The sequence below is a fragment of the Ruditapes philippinarum genome, unplaced genomic scaffold, assembly GCF_026571515.1.
Source record: "Ruditapes philippinarum isolate M1 unplaced genomic scaffold, ASM2657151v2 ctg6011_1_1_1_1, whole genome shotgun sequence".
Classification (NCBI taxonomy): Eukaryota; Metazoa; Mollusca; class Bivalvia; order Venerida; family Veneridae; genus Ruditapes; species Ruditapes philippinarum.
Window position 1 is genome coordinate 82747 of NW_026854203.1, and position 23552 is coordinate 106298.

A 23552-nucleotide genomic window follows, 5' to 3' on the forward strand; every position below is an offset into this window, starting at 1 on the left:
TAGGTGATTATATGAGTAGGTTTATCATAATAAACATAGCTATAGAACAATTGTAGTTAAAAAATGCTGCTGCCTTCAATGCAATTTCTTTATTGAAGAACGCGTTAGGTTTTCTATCTCCAAACCCGTTAATACCTTCCTGAAAGACAAAGACACTGAGGATCATTAAACATCATTACAAGAGCCACCGCTAGGTGGTGGCAAAGCTCGACAATTTTTTCTAAAAGCAAACAATTAAGAGGTTTAAACAAATTTTTAAAAGAAAATTAAAGATAAACAATTAGTCTTTCTCTTTTTTTTTAAATTCCATTCTTTTGAATATCAAAAGGGGTAGATCTACTCACACATGTTGTTTTGTTCAAGTATAAATCATTTCCACCATGTTCAATGATCAATTGACCAACTTTCTTGTCCTTTGATGAACAGCTATGAAAGTTGGACCATGCAAATAGTTTTAGATGTAAAATTGATCTTTGATATCACCTGACCTAGAGTTTGACAAAGTGGTCTGCTTTATTGTCCTTTGATCTACAGCTATGAAATTTGGACCATGTGCACAGTTTTAGATGTTAATTTGAAATTTGATATATCAGCTGAGCTTGACAGTAAAGATGATTTAATGCTCAAGGTCAAGGTCAGTTAAACTTTTTAGAAGGTCTTGTCCCTAAGGTTGCTTTGTTGAAGTACGAAGATAATCCATTCATTTATTACCAAGTTATAGTCAATTATAGCAAAAATCTGTGAAAATTCAATAACTTAACCTTCTAGAGGTCAAGGTCATAAATGAGCCAAGGTCAATTTGAGTTTGATATACATGAAGGTTTTATATTAAACAATGTTGAGTCTTAATATGAAGTCAATCCATTCATGAAAAACAAAGTTATAGCCAGTTACAGCAAAAAACAATTTTTAATAAATTTATTTGACCTTCAAGGTCAAGGTCATTTATGAGTAAAGTTCAAGGTCTTCTGGTTAACTTAAAGGTATATTCTAGAGGATTTTTGTGTACCAGTTTGAAGACAATTTATTCAAAAATGATAAAGTTATAGTCACTTATAGCAAAACTCAGCGAAATCAAAGCACAATTTTGACATTTGACCTTGAAGGTCAAGATCATTTACTAATGAAGGTCAAGTTTAGTCTGGTTTACTTGAATGTCTTGTCCCAAGGGTTGCTGTGGTCAAATATGAAGACATACACTAAGCACTTTAAAAGTTATGATCAAGGTTAAAGTTTTCAGGGCGCCAACGGGAACGCCGACATAACTGTAACAATACCTCATTTTTTTCTTCGAAAAAAGAGGTCCAGCAAAAAATTACGTTTTTCAAGATTCAGTGGGTTGTTTTCATCAGTTGGCATAAACAACTCAACAACGTTTTTGAAGATCTCATTATCGTCATGATTCTCCTTCCAATGGTTGACCTTTGAGTTTTCGGAGACTATCACAACATCGATTCTAAATTCCTTGCTTGGCATCTTACATGAATCTTGCATGCTTTGGAATATGCGACGTAAGCGGCACTCATTCTGTTGCTCTACGAAAGGTTCGGTGAATAAAACAAGATCTGTTTCGTTTGGATCGATACTATTCCAGTCATCAACTGTTTTCAATTCAAAGCATCTATCTAAAGGGTATTTCTCCGACCTAATAATCGCCGATAAAACTGTTGCTAGGTAACTGGTGTTTTCGGAGCCAGTGACTACAACACAGTGGTTTTCTTGAAGGATACGCAGTATTTCACGTTCTTCCGGTTGACATTTAAAATCTTCTGGTAATTCCCTTTCTATAGTTTGCCTAAAATAATCTAAAAAAAAAATAATGAAACATATGCAAAGTCATCATAGTTTCAAAAATAAATAATAAGATAAACAACAAACAATAAATAGATAAAATAACAAGGGGGCTATGGTCCTTAAAGCGTTCACCTGAATACATTATACAATAGGGGCAAAATTTGAACAACTATGGTAGACTAAGAGGACCTATAAATGATATTATATACCAAATACCTAAGCTTTTCAGACCAGATGTTTTTTTTTAGTTTTTACTACATACATATAAGGAAAACCTATGACCGCGAGGCGGGGCAAATTTTTACCCAGGGCTATAATTGGAAAATCTTGGTAGAGTTCTACTACACAATGTTTCATGCCAAATATATAACCTCTAGCCTTCATCCATTCTAAAGAGAAGATTTTTTAAAGTTTTTACTATTATATATACATACAAAGGAAACCTACCGGGGGAAGGCCAATTTTGACTTCAGGGCTATAATTTGAACAAAATTTGTAGAGTTCCAACACACAATGATTCATTCAAAATATCAAACCTCTAGCCTATTAATTCAGAGGAGAAGATTTTTAAGTTTTTACTGTACGTACATATAAGGGAAACCTATGAATCCCGGGGCGAGGCTAATTTTGACCCCAGGGCTATAATTTGAACAATTTTGGTAGAGGTCCACTTCACAATGCTATATGCCAAATATCTAACCTCTAGCATTTGTCAATTCAGAGGAGAATATTTATAAAGTTTTTAGTATATACATAAAAGGCACATCTATAACCCCCTAGGCGGGGCCAATTTTGACACTAGGGGCAAAATTTGAACTAGAAATGTGTCATCATGCCACGGATGCCCCCGCATGCAACCAAAATTTCAGATGTTATAATATTTAGTTCCAAATTTGTTTGCACAAATTATTTTTTTCATTTTAAGTTGAAAGCCCTTAAAACTATTCAATGTTAACACAAACCATTTTCATACAATGTTCAAGGCACTGAAATTATTCCATCGTAAGCTTTTGTAAATTGCATATTGCATATTTGTAGCCAAAATAATGGCTACATACATTTCCACAAAAGTATGAGTGCTGAAACGGAAAGTTCAAAATTTTTCCAACATTTAGGAAAGATAAGTTTGTCCAAAATCATTGAACCACGACCAAATTCAAACTTAAACTGCTTATTCCTAAGATGTATCTATATTATTTTCAAAGTGAAAGGGATATAACTCTGCCAAAAAATCATCAAACCATGACCAAATTCCAGCTTGACCTGCCCATTCCTTTGACATAGCCATATGTCAAATTTGAGTTGAATATGTAACACTGTTTGGTAGGTAATGAACAGAAACTGTAAATTTCATATTATTTTCAAAGTGAAAGGGGCATTACTCTGCCAAAAATCTTTGAACCATGACCAAATTCGAACTTGGCCTGGGCATTTCAAAAACATATCCATATGTCAAATTTGAGTTGAATGTGTTGTACCGTTGGGGAGATAATAAACAGAAACTGAAAATTTCATATTATTTTAAAGTGAAGGGGCATAACTCTGCCAAAAATCATTGAACCATGACCAAATTCAAACTTGACCTGCGCATTTCTTTGACGTATCAAATGTCAAATTTGAGTTGAATGTGTTGTACCGTTGGAAACAGAAAATTTTATAGTTTTCAAAGTAAAAGGGGCATAACTCTGCCAAAAACCATCGAACTATGACCAAATTCGAACTTGACCTGTATTTTCTCATGACATATCCATATGTCAAGTTTGAGTTGAATGTGTTGTACCGTTGGGGAGATAATGAACGGAAACTGAAAATTTCATATTATTTTCAAAGTAAAAGGAGCATAACTGTGCCAAAAATCCTTGAACCATGACCAAATTCGAACTTGACCTGTATTTTCTCATGACATATCCATATGTCAAGTTTGAGTTAAATGTGTTGTACCGTTGGGGAGATAATGAACGGAAACTGAAAATTTCATATTATTTTCAAAGTAAAAGGAGCATTACTGTGCCAAAAATCCTTGAACCATGACCAAATTCGAACTTGACCTGTATTTTCTCATGACATATCCATATGTCAAGTTTCAGTTGAAAATGTTGTACCGTTGGGGAGATAATGAACGGAAACTGAAAATTTCATATTATTTTCAAAGTAAAAGGAGCATAACTGTGCCAAAAATCCTTGAACCATGACCAAATTCGAACTTGACCTGTATTTTCTCATGACATATCCATTACATGGCGGGGGCATAAAAACTTTGCTTGAAGCCCAAAAGATGATATCATATACCAAATATCACATTTCTGGGCTATGTACTTTCAGACAAGAAGTTTTTTAAGTTTGCATTTTTGAAACTCCTTTTCTTGCCCTGTGACCTTTTTATGCAACATATCGAAACCATTTGAACAACTTTAGCAGCAGACCACCCAATGATCATTCTTGTGACGTTGGTTACTGTGCAGTCATTGGTTTCAGAGGAGATGTTGTTTAAAGAAATTGTTGACGACACACAACGACGGACTGTGGGGAATCACAATAGCTCACGATGAGCACGTTGTGCTCATGTGAGTTTGTAAAGAATATTTTTTATCTTTCAAATTTTTTGAAGTCATAATAATGAAATATGTTCTGTTTAGTTTTAAAACGATAACAAACAAGTACATATATGAGAGTTAAGAAAAAGATCTTACAGCTGCATGCATTGAGATGTGGCAAATATTTTAAGAAAATCAAACAAAAGAAAAACTATTCAATTATCTTCAGTTAAGTTCTAAGAAATGCATGCAATCTAACTTAAGGTCAGATCGAAGCATTATTCATGGGATGATATTGTACTACTTCGCGATATAACAATACTTGTAACAATATTTTGCATATTTGTGCTTTGAATGAAAGAGAGTGAAAGTTTTGCTTACCTCTTAATTTGTTCACGCGTACGTCTACAGTTTTCAATACCTTTTTAGCTGGTGCCCCTGTAAGATGAAATTATGGACTTGTCATTATAATATATTACCAAAAATATGGTAAGAGACATTTTTAAATTATATTAATAATCAACATTCAAATGAAAGTTAAGATAGTTGACAAAGTTTTTATTTGTTTGGGTCGTCAGACCAAACAAATAATGGTAGCGAAATTTCAGACCCTGATGTTCTTATTTGCAAATGTCGAAAGTAGTCCAAACTCCTCGAAGCGGTTACTTCCCTTCATATGTACATTAACGCCGAAAAATTAACGGGAGATAACTGCCTAAAGACTGTCAAATGACAGGCGCATTAATATCGTAACGAAAAAATAGTTTCCGATTGGTCGAAGATTTCTAATATTGTGTTATTCTTATAGATATACATGTTTATATTCAGCTTCATGATAATTTACTTCAGTGTTAAACAACAGGTTTACCGTGAACAAAATATATCGAAATTAATAAGGGTTACAAACTCTAATTAAGGTATTCTTCAGGCTGTTATCTTATAATTCACCGTGGTCGAGGGGTATACACGCTCGCTCTAAAGCGAGCGAGAGGTCCGGAGTTCAAATCCCAGTTCAGGCAGTTCATGTCTTTTTTTTTAATTGATTAAGCCAAATAAACATTGAATTGAATATCAGTGTTGCAATTAGTATTATAGCCAATTTACTGTAGTTCTAACACTGGAAATAGAAGTTGGTGACACTTTACAAACAAATTGGTTTATAATCTCACAACCTTCACCTTTCTGACATTCTGAGACCCAAACAAATTCAGCGCATTCTGTGCTTTGATTGCTTTGAGTCGTAGTTCACGTAGTTATAAAGAAGTTAATGTAAAATTGTCAATGAAAGAAGTTGTACTGGCTAGTCCTGTAATCGAACAGACTATTTGACACCGCATTTGTAACTACTAGTAAATTAAAGTTACCTTTCGAAATAGGTCTTTTATGAGAAACACCTTGAAGGATCTGTAAAGATGATTCAGATGTTTCTTTGAGTTCTTTGATTTCGTTCTTAAGTTCAATTATGATATCTTCATACCAGCTTCTGAGTGTATCGCCTAGTCTTGGAAGATTATTGACCTTTACTGCTTGAATTTGATATGTTACTTCATTTTCAAACGTTGTTCCACCAACTATCAGTGCTAAAGTTTGTGTCGCAGTTTCAACATCGTTCCAATCTGAATCGAATTCGGCATCATCTGTGACAACGCTTCCCGGCTTGTGCTGCAGTTTGTTGCGTTTTTCACGAATTACTTTAATCAAACTATTTTCACCTTTCTTCATCTGATTCTCAAAAAGTCCAAGCAAGAGAGCTGATAGTAATGTAACGTCCCATTTTGTCTCGTCAGCCTTTGGATATATCAAATCATACTGATCTCTCCGTATAGATTTTTGAGGAAAGTTCATGAGTGTTTTAACATCTCTATGTCGGAATACCATATACTGGTCAAGCGTTGTGAAAGGGACACCTGGACTTGTATCAGAATTCGCTAAATCAAGGAAATACTTCCTCAAAGGTATTGGGCAAATGTCAGTAACAAGAGTAATTAATCTGTAGTCTTTGTCCTTTGAAGCCATGATCATTTATTAGGATTGATACTTTAAGTTGTCTCTTCTACAATATGTTTGATGACTCTAAAAATTTAAAAGCTTAATTATATAATTACACTTAAAATGAATACAGTCAAACGACACTTAAAATCAATAACTATAAACAAACATTGCTAAATTCAATATTAACAAGCGACGCTTACATTTAATACAAGGGACATCAGTGATGACATGTGTCGCCTCATGATAGCCAATTGCATGTTGCAGCTACTGCGTAGCAGGAGACACAAAAATCATTAACACTGCAAAATACATTTTTATTCACGGGCTTTAACTCGGCGAAAAATTCTTCAATAGGAAAACCCGTATAATATGCGCAATTACTTGAGCTACCAATCAATGCTGTAAAGCTTCATTGAAATTGCATTTGTGATATATGAGAAGTCCGTACAAATTCTAAAAATCAAAATCATTAAAGGGACATAATTCTGACAAAATCATTAAATCAAAAATGCTGATGAGATGCACAACAAAACAGTATTATTCATTCCTATAAAGTTTTAATGAAATTGTACAGTAGATTCTGAAGAGTAGTCCAAACATGTGGCTGTTGACTAAAAACACCTTTTTTCTTGAAGGGCCATAACTCGGCCAAAAACCATTCAAGCGGAAACCTATGATATATGTGTAAGTACTTGAGCTACCAATCAATCCTGTAAAGTTTCATTGAAATTGCATGAGTGGTTTAAGAGGAGTACTCCGGACAAACTTTATTAACACCTTTTTTATTCAAGGGCCATAACTCTGCAAAAATAGTTCAAGCGTAAAACCCGGGGAATATGCGCAAGTAATTGAGCTACCAATCAATCCTGTAAAGTTTAACAAGATAACATGAGTAGTATAAGAGAAGTAGTCAGGACAAAATATGAAAATTAAAATAATTAAAGGGCCATTACTCTGACAAAAATAATTAAACCAAAAACAAAAAAGGCAACGATACTTGTTACTGATCATTCCTGTAAAGTTTGGATACAATTGCACCAGTGGTTTCTTAAGAGTATTCCGGACAAGATTCTGTGTAGCTTGCAACGCACAAGACACCTTTTTTTATCAAAGTCCGCCCGTAAAACCCGTGTAATGTGAGCCAGTACTTGAGCTACAGATCAATCCTGTAAAGTTTCATTGAAATTGCTTCAGTGGTGTAAGAGAAGTAATCCGGACTTCTTGAAAAATAAAAATCATTAAAGGGCCATAACTCTGACAAAATCAGTAAACTGGAAAATTGGAAAATGCCGACGATATGCACAACTAGACTTGGTACTTATCATTCATGTAAAGTTTGGAAGAAATTGCACCAGTAGTTTCTGAGGAGTAGTCCTGACAAATTTTGTGACTGATGCACAGACGGACAGACGACGGAGAAGTGATCCCTATTCTCCGTAGAGGCGACACGATAAACAAAAGACGCTTGAAATTAATACAAACAAACGACGCATTTCGGAATGTATGTGAAATAATAAATATTTCAAAATCAAGGTAGCCCTGTATTGACACAGACACTTAGAGTGTAGACCCTAATCATTTTCGCCCTTGCATATTAAAAAAAAAACATTATTTTGTAAAAGGACTTGTCTGATTTTTTGCTTACATTAGTATGACAAGGATAAGTGTCTTACACTTGAACAAGTTTGGACAGAATTTCATAACATTTTGAAATAGTCAATTTTTACAAACGCTTCAATTTCCTGAAGATACCAAGCTTCGAAATGTAAACAAAACTGACCTTCATGAATTCCAAGCGTTTATTCAGTTTATGTTATCGCATGCCATTTCTTTCTGGTTTTAATCACACGGTGCATATCCATATCGGTACCGTCTTTGAAAATCTACGCAAACAGTACTCTTTGCACATGCACAGGCCATTCTCTGCCGATGGAAATTGCATTAATTACTACGGGGAAAGGACGTATGTCATGTGGTAAAGTAGTATTTGAAGTTGAATGATCTTAACCACTTATATGCCGTTTTACCCTTTTATCGAACTAAATATTTCTTTTTTTATATCCAAAAAAAAAATACCCATAAAAATTATTGTATTCTCGTACAAAACATGGAATCTGTAAGAGATATTCTACATACAACGAAACACTAGAATGGTTTATTCAAGTGAAGTTTTAAAATGTGCCCATTTTCGAATTACCGCAACTTCACAGTAAGCTACATAAAATTGACATGTCATACCTCGCCACCGCCCCGACATTTTTTCGGGCTTAAATGAACGAGTTATTTGATTATATATACAACATACATATAACATGTCGTCACCTTAGTGCAGTATTAAGTTAAGTCCTTCTAAATTAAATAGGAGTAAACCAGTTATTGCACTAAGGTGACGATGTGTTAATTTATTTCTTGCATATCAGACAGGATTATCTACCGTTTACACCGGTGCTAGACACTCAAGTCGCGTGCTTTAAATGACGTCATTGATGCGCGCCTTTTATGAATGAATTGCGTTCTTAGGATGACGTCACTTAACCGTTATGAATGAAGTTGTAAGTTCATACGCTACTATAAGAAAAAGTGTAATGAAAATATCAGCTTTCGTAATTTCTGTTCCGAAAATAATTGATATGTAATATGCAAGAAAAAGAATCAAACACTGGCTGTCGGTGCAGACGGGAATATCTAGCTCTCGGCTAACTGTTTAGCGGAAACTCGGCAGAGCCTCGTTACCGCCGTAAACAGTTACCCTCGAGCTAGATATTCCGGTCTGTACCGGCAGCCAGTGTAAAATTCTTATAATATCATCTGCAGACAAATTGCAGTTAAATGTCAGAAACTAATGTGAAATTAAAACAAGAGGGCCATGATGGCCCTGAAGTCGCTCACCTGTATATAGGCCCCCGGAGCGGGGCCAGTTTAAACCCCTGGGCTTATATGTGAACAAACTTGGTAGACACCAATTAGAAGATGATTCATGCTAAACATCTAAGGTCTAGCTGGTCAAGTATTTTCTTTACACATATAGTTAAAAACAATGACACACCTGGGGCAGGGCCAATTTTGACCCAAGGGCTTTTATTTAAAGAAATCTTTGTAGACACTTACTAGAAAATGTTTCATGCTTAATATCTAAACTCTAGCTATTCGGGTTTTTGCAAAGAAGATTTTTAAGTTTAATTTGCTATACACATATAAGGAAAATCAATATCCCCCGGGGCGGGGCCAATTTTGACCCCAGGGCTTTTATTTGAACAAACTGTGTGGACACTCACTAGAAGATGCTTCGTGCTTAATATCTAAACTCTAGCTATTCGGGTTTTTTCAAAAAGAATTTTTAAGTTTTTGCTATACACATATAAGGAAAATCAATGTCCTATTGGGCGGGGCCAATTTTGACCCCAGGGCTTTTATTTGAACAAACTTTGTACACACTCACAAGAAGATGCTTCGTGCTTAATATCTAAACTCTAGCTATTTGAGTTTTTTCAAAGAAGATTTTTTAAGTTTTTGTTATACACATATAAGGAAAATGAATGACCCTCGGGGCGGGGCCAATTTTGACCCCAGGGCTCTTATTTGAAAAAAAACTTGGTAGACACTCACTAGAAGATGTTTCATGCTTAGTATCTAAACTTTAGCTATTTGTTTTTTTTTTTTTCAAAGAAGATTTTTAAAGGTTTTGCTATACACATATAAGGAAAATCAATGACCCCCGGGGCGGGGCCAATTTTGACCCCAGGGCTCTTATTTGAACAAACTTGGTAGACATCCATTAGAACATGTTTCATGCCAAATATCTTAGCTCTAGCTCGCTCTTTGGGTTCTTTAAAATAAGATTTTTTAAGTTTTTACTAGTTGCATAAAGGGAAAATCAATGACCCCCGGGGCGGGGCCAATTTTGACCCCAGGGCTCTTATTTGAACAAACTTGGTAGACATCCATTAGAACATGTTTCATGCCAAATATCTTAGCTCTAGCTCTTTGGGTTCTTTAAAAGAAGATTTTTTAAGTTTTTACTAGTTGCATATAGGGAAAATCAATGACCCCCTGGGGCGGGGCCAATTTTGACCCCAGGGCTTTTATTTGAACAAACTTAGAAGACATCCCTTAGAAGATGTTTCAGGCTAAATATCTTAGCTCTAGCTCTTTGGGTTTTTTAGAAGAAGATATTTAAAGTTTTTTCTTTTGGTTGCCATGGCAACCAGAGTTCTGCATGGAATAAAATTCTTTGAACAATTTTCAAAGGTAACCACCAAAGGAACATTCCTGTGAAGTTTGGATGAAATTGGCTTAGTGGTTTATGAGGAGATGTCATTTAAAGTAAAAGTTTATGGACGACGGACGACGAACGGACGACGGACGGACGCCGGACGAAAAGCGATCACAAAAGCTCACCCTGTCACTTTGTGACAGGTGAGCTAAAAAAAACACCATACGTTCGGTTTTGCAGCGGCACGGCCTACCTCTTTGCTTTTTAACTCTTATATCACAGGTAACCTTTTAACGCAGCAGCACATTTGTTAACTTAAAATCGCGTTTATCGTTATGATATGAATGCAATGATTGCTCAACATTGCTAGTTCATTTAGTTTTATTATGTGTGATTGCCTCATTAACTTTTTCAGTTCATAGATACAGTACATCCTAAAATGTAATTTTAATTGTTCGAATGCTTGCTTTTTAGCTACCAAATTAGATCAATCTACCTACAAAATGTCATGTAGGTATCTCCTAATAGTTTTAGAGATTTATCCTTGACAAACTTCAAAGTGTAAAATGAACATATGATCCTTTAGCTATGCACTTTTACACAATGAGATCTATCTACCTACAAAGATTCAAATTGATATCTGTTATAGTTTTAGAGTCATGTCCTGGACAAGGTTCATAGTGTAAATAATGAACAAAGGGCAATAACTTCAAAATTAGGCATGGCGTAGTTTTGGTTCTTGTGCACTGCACCTCTACTTAACACCCCTTGTTGTTTCAAAGTTATGTCCAGGACAAGAATAGCAGACGACAGACGGACAGACGGACAAAGTGGCGACTACATGCTCACACTTCGGGAAGCATAATAAGTAGTCTTGTCATCTACTTCACTGCGCATGCACGCTGTTTGTTACTTTTCATTACCTACCAGCTCCTTTGTTATAAAAGCGGTCTAGTAAATCACTTACTGGCCGCTTAACAGGTCTGCAAATAAATACCGACCTGTTATTGTTCTATTGTTCTCTATACAAAAGAAAATATGTGAAGTCGGGAAACCCGTGCATTTAAGATTACATAATAATCACCGTAAATCTCCCTTAAAGCAGGTATGTTGAAATAATGTAGGAATTGTTAATAAATACTGCGAATTGTGCAAATTTATAGCTTCGAATAGAAAAAAGGACCGATATATATTTCTAAGTACATGTACATGTTCAACAATTTAAAAGAAATAAATTAGCAAATACGACTGCTAGGGCATTATAAGGCCGATATTAATGACTACAAAAACGCACATTTAGGCTTTCTTTATAACGTTTTGTGAGAGTAAAGTTTGTTTTGAGTATAATGAGTTTTATTTTATTTTCAAAATTGTTACATTATTTACATAAGAATTTGGATCATGTTAACCAGTACACGCCCGTTCTTCGCAAGTATACGGTTTTCGCCGTACACACATTCACACAGGGTCTTTCTATTTACATATTATCATATTTATGTCAACACATGTCAGCTTTATATATATATTATATATCATATTGATATTATGTACAGTATACATATTACAAAATAATTATCTTACCTTTGCCCTCTTTATATCATAGACTTAAAACAGAATCTCGGCAAGTCCTGCTTTCATTTTCTGTGACTCAACTCAACAAGTACATTTATATGACCTTTTAAGTCGGCTCGTGCACTAGTAGATATGCATTTGTCCGTAAAGCAATGAGGTAAAATTTAGACTTGATTTTGTTTATTTTTTTTTTGTTTTAACAAAATCACATTGTTTTCAAATTTTCTAATAAAAATAGCTTTTCTGATGTACAATTCATGTCACAGAGCTTTAAGGGATTAGAATAAACGTTTAACTGAAGTGATAGTGTCATGTTTGAAAATCATATTCTTTTTATAATTATCTAATTTTATCTACCTTATAAATAACGTGCAAATGAGCCAGTCTATAGTCGATCGTTCTAAAACTTAACCGTTGAGAGAGGTGACAACTGAGGCAGTGTTACTTACTTCATTTGCTTCGCCTCTGTTGAAGTTCGGCTCCGCCTTAATTTGTCATATTAAATTTGATATTATGCATTAGATATTTGTTAGCATTTAGTCTTCGTTGACGGGGTAGAAGGGAACCAGGACAACTTTGAGCAATATCACTTGTCGAAGTTACAAAGCCTAAACCACGCCCACTATCAGAGAGGCGGTTCTCACTCAACAGTTAAGAAAGTACAATAAACCGGTTACGCTACGGCCTGTAAGGGGAGATCACTGTAGAACAGATTGGTCCTCAAAATCATTCGAACATTATGCAATCAGTACCAATATTTAAATTGGTATATTCTCGGCATATATAATTTATTTTAAGTATACCAATCATTTCAATTTTATTTGTTATCCAATTTATTTTGATTCGACCAGACGTTTCAGTCTGTGTCGCAACAGACAAACATTGAAACATTTAAGAGTTTCAGACCTGGCATTATTTTGTGAATTTAGGATAAGGTTCTACTTTTTCACAAAAATATGCAACTTCATTATTAAATAACATGCACATACTAAGAACATGGAGAGAAATTGATTTGTGCTTATATTCAACTGTAATATAGAACGATTTTCGATGTTGATTGACTGTTCACATCATTTGGCGGCGTCTTTGAGGTGCAGCATCAACATTTAACTTGTTAAGTAATGAAACCTCACGAAAAAAATAACACCCGATATGTACACTAATTACAAGAGCGTAGCCGTTGGTATATTTGAATGGCTAAACGTGATAAAGTAAAATGTACATAAATAAAAGGTTTCTTTCCAATACTGAAATAAACAAGAGCTGTCACAGGAGACAGCCAAGCTCGGCTAATAAAATACTGGACGCAGTAAGGAGGACAAAACTATGAAAGAAAAATCAGTATAATTATGTATTAAGATATAGTAAAAAAATAACATTTGTTAAAATATATTCCAAGATCAAGGGAAATAATTCTAGAAATGGTAACGCTAAAGTTATGAACCTTGTCACACAACATATATGTAATGATAAGAAGTATATATTTGAAGTTTGAAGTAGATACCTTAAAAAGTAACAAAGTTATAATATTTCTTAAGAAAATCCTAAGTTCAAAGAGAGATAAATCTGTAAAAATTACTTCAAGAGTTATGAACATTATCACATAAAATACAATTGATTATAAGGAATAAGTATTGAAGTTTGAGTTAGATACCTTTAAAACTAAAAAAGTTATAGTAAACAAATAACATTTTTCTAGTAAAAAAATCTAAGTTGATGGGGAGATAATTCTTGCAATATTGGTGCTAGAGTTATGAACCTTGTCACATAAGATGTGGATGATGATAAGGTACATTTATTTGAAGTATAAAGTTGATCCCTTTAGAAATAATTAAAAAATAATATTTTTTAAAGAAAATTCTAAGTTCAAGTGGAGATAAATCTGAAAATATTGGTGCTAAAGTTATGAACCTTGTCAAATAAGATGGGGATGATGATAAGGTACATATATTTGAAGAATGAGGTTGATCCCTTAAGAAATAAAGAAGTAACAGTAAACAATAGTATTTTTTAAGGAAAATTCTAAGTTCAAGGGGAGATAAATCTGAAAATATTGGTGCTAGAGTTATGAACCTTGTCACATAAGATGAGGATGATGATAAGATACATATATTTTAAGTATGAGGTTCATCCCTTAAGAAATAAAGAAGTAATAGTAAAAAATAGTATTTTTTAAGGAAAATTCTAAGTTCAAGGGGAGATAAATCTGAAAATATTGGTGCTAGAGTTATGAACCTTGTCACATAAGATGGGGTTGATGATAAGGAGCATATATTTGAAGTTTGAAGTTGATACCTTAAGAAATGACAAAGTTATAGTGAAAATTATTTTACTGCACCAAAACTTTAATCTGAAATCTGGATGCGGACGCGGACGCCGGGGCGAGTAGGACAGCTCTCCATATACTTCGTATAGTCGAGCTTAAAATGTTTGGATTGAAAAACAAAAGAGCATGTAGGTAAGCTAGTTGCCGCACTTTGAATAGGTCTGCATAGTATTTACAGACCCGGGTGGCCTTTTGAAGACCTCGATCGCTACGCTCTCTCAGTCTTCAAATCGCCACCCGTGTCTGTACCCATAATTTTCAACTAAATATTAGATTAAGAAATCGAATCGAATACACGCATGCACAACGGATAGGCGCCCAGGAGTAATACAATATGTCTCCAATGCTACTTTTCGTAAATTTTCGGATGAAAACCCTGAACACAAAGGAATGCATACAAAGGTTCTAATCGCCTAAAATATGTTTAACTTTGTTATTAATGTGATATTATATCAATACATTGAAACAAGAGGGCCATGATGGTCCTGAGTCGCTCACAAGAAACAACTGCTTTTCAGTGTTGGAAATTATCCATTGTCAATATTTTCTTATAATAAATTTGAGCATAGAATGTGTTTAAACAATAATTTGAAGAAATGACATGACCTAGGGTATTTAAGCTTTAGCTTAAACGGAGCCAATCAAATTATATGAGCAAACTTGATAAAAGACTACCTAAGAATGCTACAAAGTTTGGTGATCATCTATCAACTATTTCAGTAGGAAATAATGTTCAAAGATTTTTCAATTTTTGGCTTTAGTGGCCCCTAAAAGGGGCCCCTCAAATTAATATTAGCAAACTTGATAAAAGACTACCCAAGAATGCTACAGACAAATTTTGGTGATCATTCATCAATTAGTTCTGTAGAAATAGATGTTTAAAGGTATTTGTAATTTAAGCTTAAGCTGCCCCTTAAAGGGACCAATCAAATTTTAATATGAGCAAACTTGATAAAAAAATAACCAAGAATGCTACAGACAAAATTTGGTGATCATCCATCAATTAGTTCTGTAGAAATAGACGTCTAAAGGTATTTCTATTTTTAGCTTTAGCGGCCCCTAAAAGGGGCCAATCAAATTAATATGAGCAAACTTGATGAAAGACTACCCAAGAATGCTACAGACAAAGTTTGGTGATCATCCATATATTAGTTCTGTAGAAATAGACATTTAAAGGTATTTCTATGTTTAGCTTTAGCGGCCTTTAAAAGGCGCCAATCAAATAAATATGAGCAAACTTAAAACAAGTCTACCATAGAATGCTACAGACAAATTTTGGTGATTATTTATCAATTAGTTCTGTAGAAGAAGACGTTTAAAGGTTTTTATATTTTTAGCCCTAGAGACCCCTAAAAGGGGCCAATCAAATTAATATGAGCAAACTTGATAAAAGACGACCCAAGAATGCTACAGACTAAGTTTGGTGATCATTTATTAATTAGTTCTGTAGAAGGAGATATTTAAAGGTTTTCTATTTTTAGCCCTAGAGACCCCTAAAAGGGGCCAATCAAATTAATTTGAGCAAAGTTGATTAAAGACTACCTATCAGAACGCTACAGACAAAGTTTGGTTCTATTTTTAACCCTAGAGACCCCTAAAAGGGCTGATCACTTTCATATGAGCAAACTTAATTAACAAAAGACTACCCAAGAATGCTACTGACAAAGTTTTGTGATCATCCATCAATCAGTTCTGTAGTAGAAGGTGTTTAAAGGTTTTTCTATTTTTAGCTCTGTTGACCCCTAAAAGGGGCCAACTGAAATGACATGAGCAACTTCAAGTGTGATTGTCAAAAGGATGCTACATCAGTTTCAGAGAAGAAGACGATTGTTGACGCATGTCGACGACGACGGACGCCGGAGCATTCCACCCTTTGATACTAATAGCTCACCCTGAACCTTCGGTTCTGGTGAGCTAAATAAAAATATAAAAAAATATTTCTTTTTACATTTTTTTCTATTTTACTTTTTAATGTATGGATATGATATTACATGAATTACATGATTAAACATAATTTAGGTATAATCAATGCGACTAGCACCTTTTGATGAATACACAAAACAGATAAACAATATTTGGCTTAACCTAGCCTATTAAACCTAAACTAAGTAAATGCTTAGTTGTTGACATTATATTGTGTAAATGTCTGCCTTTAAATTATTAAATTTATAGATATAAAAGTAAACAGTACAAATCTATAACGAAAAAGCCCTTGTTTACCTGCGTTGAGAATCCTCTATTAATAAAACTGGAATAACCGTTCTTGTTTTAAATTTAGTATCAAATATATTAATATATTTATATGGGAAGCCAATTTATCACACACATTAAATCTTATTGCCTATATGTATTGCCAATTTAACATAATCAACCTTGAATAACTGACTTTAAAAAAGTGCGTATTTTGTCTTAATATTGGCTAAAATCCATATCGACTGTAAATTATAATGAGTACAGTGAGTTATTACAAAAGTGCAACAATGTCTGTAAAGTTTTACCTTTATCAAATTTGGAAAAATGTCATCCTCCAAAGTTCAATGTTCAAAATACTTAAGTTTCCGGACTAATCAAAACTGAAACAGAAAATAAAAAGTATTTTCATTGCTATTAGGTCATCTGCTTCATTGCGCATGCACGGTTTTTGTTACGTTTCAATAGTTTTTAATGACAAAAGGCAAAGATAGCTCTGGATCGCTCACCTAAGATATATTACTGGAAAATTTAAAAATTTCAGTAATGAGGTCACATTAGGTTTGTCATTTTTTAACCAATGCATTATATTTTTTTTAAATATTTATAGATGTCTGCTTTTAAATGCTTCGTGAAAAATACTTAAACTCTTGGTATTTAATTTTACATAAGAAACCCTAATTAAATATGTTTTACTATTTAAGTCTATAAAAAAAACTTACAGTCTGGGCAAAAACCAATTTTGACCTTAGCGGCATGACTTACACAGCACAAAGTGATACTTCATGCAAAATATCTAAACTCAGGGTATTGAGTCAAAAGTGTATGTAAACTGAGTGACCCTAGGGCATTGACATTTTGACCTCAGTGGATTGACTTAAAACAATTTTTGGTAGAAATCCACTAGGCAATGCTACATGCCAAATATCTCATATCTGTGCATTGTTGTTTCACAAAAGAAGACTTAAATGTATTTTTTATAATAAACTTTGTTACCCCGAGGCGAAATTATTTTTTCCCAAGGGGTATACTATATATAACTTGTAGGTCAGATCCTGCTTCCAAACATGATACGCCTCAGTAAACACTCTATCAAAAATACTTTAAAATTTAAACACGAATTGGACATCTTTAACAACGAAAAAATGGCTTTCAAACCATTTTTACATAAATGAAAAAATACCGTATACAATCAAGTCTCAATAAAGAAAAGATTGCAGACTACTAATTCCCAAAACTAATTAAACCTTAAAAGTTTTATTATCAGTAATCGAGAGGGAGTCAACGACTTTTAGTTTTTCATTGTTAATGAATTTATCGGTTACGGCAATCAAGTTGGCATCATACATAAATGTTCATGTCCTTCAATTAATCATCAGCAGCATTGTTTTCCTACGAGTTTGTTCTGAGAACTGTATTAACCCTTTACCCCATATAGACGTGTTTTGACGGTTTTTGCCCCCCCCCCCTTCAGGCGGCCTCAAACAGTAAAAAAGTGCCGTATTTAGGCCCCAAACACTGTTTTTCGTTTGAGAAATGCTGATTAAAAAAGTGATCACTCTTTTGGCGATTCCCCTATCAAAAATGTACATTAAGGGGTTGCCAGAAGGGGGATGTACCTCCTTCTGGTTTTGGGGTTTGAAATAGAGCGGCAGTCCCCCTCTTCGCCAAGAATTTTTTTGACGTGTGACAGGCTAAATATGGCCTCAGATCAATCGTAAGGTAACGTGTAACCATCACTGTAAAGCCTTTTCCATTGAGAAGTTGCAGCACTTTGAAATTAGTTTTGATGGAAAAAAACAATGCAAAATAGTGATTTTTGGCAATTTTGAGACGCCCCCGTTGTCATGGTAACAGAAAATTTAAGACTGAGCATGCTGTTACAGAGGATATGGTTCAATCAACATTTGTGCCAAGTTTGATTATGATTAGTATTGAAGCATTTTTCATAGTTTAATAGCAGTTTAAACTTGTAACAGGAGGCTTTTCAATGAAAACGGTCATTTCTTACAATATGCTTATGAAGTAAAGGGATAGGTCTTTATAACCATATACTTTAAAGATACATTTGACCATGTAAAAAAATCCAAATTCTATACCCCTACTCCTTGTAATAACCATATTATTTAATTTATTTTAGGAATTTTGGTAAGCTTAACTTGTTTGAGTTTTGTATTTTCTGTTTGCGGATCAGGAAATATAATGCTGGAACAGCGCTTCCCAACGAACCAAACAACACAAAGTAGTTCTCAAAACAGCTTAAAACTATTGATGTGAAAGAAAGACATAGTTTTATTTTGATACAAGAATCCAACGAATTATAACGCATTTAAAGTTTGAAAGTAACTTTGGCTTATAGAATTGTCAATGATGAATATTTTTTAATCAATGAAAATTACTCGTCTATTTCCGTAAAGCTTCTGACTAGTGTGATCGCCTAAATGAACATTTGATTTAGACTTTTTGAAAAATAAAGTAAGTTATAAATAATATGTACAAAAAACATTAAATCATTTATTTCGCACAATTGATCTGTATCGGCGTCGTACATCTCCGAAATAAGGGTAAAACATGGTGAAAATTTGTCTCCAGTCCTATTTTCCATGTACTTATCTGACCTCCAAACTTATTTACAGAATAGTGGATTACGGCGATCTTACTTTATGGCTTAAATATGGAACACCTGGACTGTCTTATATTAAGAATGAATGATATATCTGGTTAAATGTCGTTCTGTTGAGTCTGCTTGGTGGAAATCCCAATGTGCTCAGTTATTGAAGTGTTATGTTGTGTGTTGATTACATTTTTCTTCAGCTAAGTTAATGTAGTGACGGATGCATTAGTCGTTATGTTCAGTTCTTAAAACAAACAGGCATACGTACCAAAATTATGTTGAGTGAAAAAGATATAATGTGAGGTGTAACAGTTATTATGTTCGGTTACAATAATGTTGTTTGGTGCTCTTCTCATTACGTTCAGCCATGAAAATAAACAGTTGAGTGGTACTATCATTTTGTTTAGCTGAAGCAGTGTATTATTGGGTGATTCTTTCAATATTTCTAGTTGCATGTGTTCTTTATTCATTATGTTCAGTCGTGAAATAGTACTGTTATATGGTACTATCATTATCTTGTGTGCTGATTATATCTTCTTCAATCAGTTTCAATGTGTTGTTCGGTACAAACGTCGTTATGTTCAGTAATTATTATTTTATGATTACTGTAATAATTGGCATCTAGAGGTGATCTTAAAGAAAACAAAAGAAGTTATTTTTGGTGCTCGATAAACTATGAATTTTAGATTTTATTTTGGAGATGAAAATATTGAGCGATCCAATTCTTACCATTACTTAGGTGTGACCGAAATACCGTATGCGTTCTGTGTATTCATACTATTGTGTCCGCGGTCCTTATCCGTACACTGACAGAAAGGGCCGAACAGTTGCGATTGCAGAAAAGCATCGTATGCTCTATTTATAGTTCCTATTACAAGTCCAGTCAGTTATATATCAAGTCAAAGGAAACTACATCTGATTGGTGCTGTTTAAAAACGTTATCGATTATGAACGGACTGAGTCTTTTGATTTAAACATTACACAATTCATTTATCCACAGGTCGGCATCATGTTAGTACATATCTCAGCAGCATGGTTTCCTATGTTTTTTTTTTTGAGAACTGTACTAATTTGTTTTACAAGATATATAAAATATACATCTATAATTTAAAGATACATGTAAATCTTTTTGCCAGCTTCTATACCTGGCGTCCTATTATAACCATATTTTATAAATTTAGTATTGCACTAGAAGGAATTTCAAATGTTAAGCTTAACTTGTACTTTTCATTATGTTTGAAGAGAAAGAAAACGCAATTGTTTACCTGTTGATATAGTCCAACTTACTGTTGAGATAGTGTGGGCAATATCTTGCATCTATTAATAAAAGTGGAATAACCGCCCTTGTTCTAAATTTAGTATCAATTTAATTATATCTTTATATGGGAAGCCAATTTCTCTGAGAATATGCATATTGCTACTGCAGAACAGAATCAACCTTTAATCACTTTGAAAAAGTTTTACATTTTGGCAAACCCCATTAACTTTAAATTATAAAAGAGTTATTAAAAGAGCAAAAAAATGTATTAATTAACAATGAGTTATGTCTAATTTTTTCACAGTCTTGAATAAATGTAGATCTGCAGGAAATGTTATAATTACATTGTAAATGATTGCATTTGAACTGGGGGCATTTGTTTCACATTAAGCATCATATCATATAGAACAAGCTGCATAAATCCTGCATGATTATTTTTGTTTAGGAATTTGGTTCCTGATCCTAAGTTAGATTTTTTAATTCAACTTGTAATGTCTGAACTAACAGTTTTGCTTTAACATGAAATGATTTATGGGATATTTGTCATTCTGATTTCATGACAACATAATAAGACTTGCAGCCTTTCTTTAAATGCTTTTAGATGTTAACCTATTTGTTTTTGAATTTTGCAAAATGAAAGCATTGATGCAAAATTATATCAACCCTTAGCCTGTAGAGTTTCTTAATGGACATGTCTGGCTTTCATATTTTAAAGTGGTTATTATCATTTTGGGTACATTATACATCAGGATGAAAAGTTAAAGTTAGTGAGACAACAGTGTGGAGCCTGCTCAGTCTCAATAGCCTGGCTGTATACTGCTGGCAAAGGCTAATCACTTGGTTTCAGCAGTGTAAGCGTTAAATGCTGGCCTGGTATCAAAGTTTTAGTAGGCATTATGTCGGAAAAGTTCAATGGCTCTGACAATTTAAAGTCATTCTTAAATTTTGTGTTCTAAGACTTAAAGCAGCATGCCTCCAGGTTCATGCTAATTTTCATTAAAATTTTCAAAATGTATTAAAAAATATTAAAATATTGTGAAGTGAACAAAGAAAGTAATTTACACATTGCAAATGGCACTTACATTCCACGTAAATAACCAAAAACAAGTGAAATATGCAAAAATAGTCCTTATAAGTCACGCTGAGGGAATATGGTGATTAATCATGGAAAATCAAAAAGTATCTTTTTACTTTTCTAAAATTCTAAGTACAGTTTATTTTTATTCATCTGCAGGCATGCAGTTTTAAAACTTATTGAACATTTTCTTTGATAAGCTGGTATAGCTTATTTACAATCAAGCATGAAAATAGCCAATTACACTGTCCTAAGGATATTGCTAAATTACGACCAAATAATATGACCTATTTTGAGTTTTAGCCTCATAAACCAGATACTGTTCCGGCCTTCTTTTGGCAATTGTCAACATATTTATATATATATATAATTAGCTCACCTGTCACAAAGTGACATGATGAGCTTTATTGGTTGCTTTACATCGGGCTGTCGTCCGTAAACTTTTATTTTAAACGACATCTTCTCACAAACAGCTTAGCCAATTTCATCCAAACTTCAAAATTTGTTCAAAAACTTTAATTCCATGCAAAACTTAAAAAATCTTCTTAAAAAAACCCGAAAGAGCTCAAGCTTAAATATTTGGTATGAAACATCGTCTAGTCAGTGTTTACAAAGTTTGTTCAAATAAATGACCTGGGGTCGAAATTAACCTGGCCAGGAGGGGGGGGCATTGACTTTCCTTATTTGTATATGGTAAAAACTTTAAAAAATCTTCTATTGAAAAACCCAAATAGCTAGAGCTTAGATATGGGTGTCTACAAAATTTGTTCAAATAAAAGCCCTTGGTTCAAAATTGGCCCCGCCCCAGGGTATATGTGTAAAGTAAAAACTTAAAAATCTTCTTTAAGCTAGAGTTTAGATACTAAGCATGAAATATCTTCTAGTGAGTGTTTACCAAATACATTTTGTTCAAATAAAAGCTTGAGGACTAAATTGGCCCTGCCCAGAAGGGGGTCATTATTTTACCCTTAATGTGTATAGTAAAAACTTTAAAAAAAAACTATATATATTTAGTGTTGGTCAAGTTTGATCTTGCTGTTATTCTATTGTTACTATTGACTTAGGATGTTAACTTCATAGGAAGAGAAATATTTGTCAATTTATCCCTGTGATTCTGAGTGACCTTACAGCCAACTTATGTACTCTTTTTTTTGTTATGTTTATGTGATCAAACCTTGATACATTATATTTAGGACTGTGGTTATACATGTATGTTAAATCAATAAAATATTGCATTTGTAATTTCATATTACACATTGTTTTGAAAATCAAGACTTAGAGGTATGAAATAAATTCATTGATGATCTACAGTGCAGTTATTATTTTTAGCTTAACTATTTGAAGAAAAATGGGGCTATCCTTTACACCTGGAATTCTTCATCAGTGTAACATCTTAAAGTTTTTCGTGCAACTAATGGCTTGCACTTCACCTTGGTTTGAAATCCGCATTCTTTCATGTGTAAAAGACTTTGCACACTTTTTGGGATCATAAAAATGGTCACTTTCCAAGGCCAGTAACTCTAGCATGGATTTTGACAGAAGTATGACCCTCTAAACTTCTGATTTAATACAGGTTAAAGTTTTGCCTGCAAAATTAATCTTGAAACTTAATTTGTATGTTTGTTTTGGGTTTTACGTCACATCGACACAGTATAGGTCATATCGCAACGTTCCGGCTTTACTGGTGGAGGAAGACCTCAGGTGCCCTTCCGTGCATTATTTCAGGCACGAACGGGCACCTGAGTAGAACCACCGACGTTCCGTAAGCTAGCTGGATATCTTCCTCATATGAAATAATCCAAAGTCCCTGTCGGGATTCGAACCCACAGCGGTGAGGGGCAAGTGGGTTGAAGTCAACGACCTTAACCACTCGGCCACAGACGCCCCGAAACTTAATAATAGTATACCTTGGAGGTCACTGTCAAAGGCTCATAACTTGTGAATTTTAAATGAAATATGGCCTCATACGAACATAAATAAAATT

General features: G+C 33.9%; 1 protein-coding gene across 8 annotated transcripts in view; it reads right to left on the bottom strand.

The window, feature by feature from the left end:
• The window catches only part of LOC132739416 (uncharacterized), a 111933-nt gene that overhangs the window by 80130 nt on the left and 8251 nt on the right, over positions 1-23552 (bottom strand). For 3 of the 8 annotated variants that reach the window (XM_060727116.1, XM_060727117.1, XM_060727124.1), the window contains exons 2-6: positions 16930-17004; positions 8101-8243; positions 5693-6401; positions 4710-4766; positions 1320-1805 (exon numbers count right to left, since the gene is read on the bottom strand). In XM_060727116.1, coding sequence (XP_060583099.1) covers positions 1320-1805; positions 4710-4766; positions 5693-6350 — 1201 coding nt within the window. In that variant the 5' untranslated portion in view covers positions 6351-6401; positions 8101-8243; positions 16930-17004. Of the gene's footprint in view, positions 1-1319; positions 1806-4709; positions 4767-5692; positions 6402-8100; positions 8244-16929; positions 17005-20500; positions 20520-23552 lie in introns of those variants that run through there. The other 5 variants (XM_060727119.1, XM_060727120.1, XM_060727121.1 and 2 more) reach the window with 4 other exon arrangements.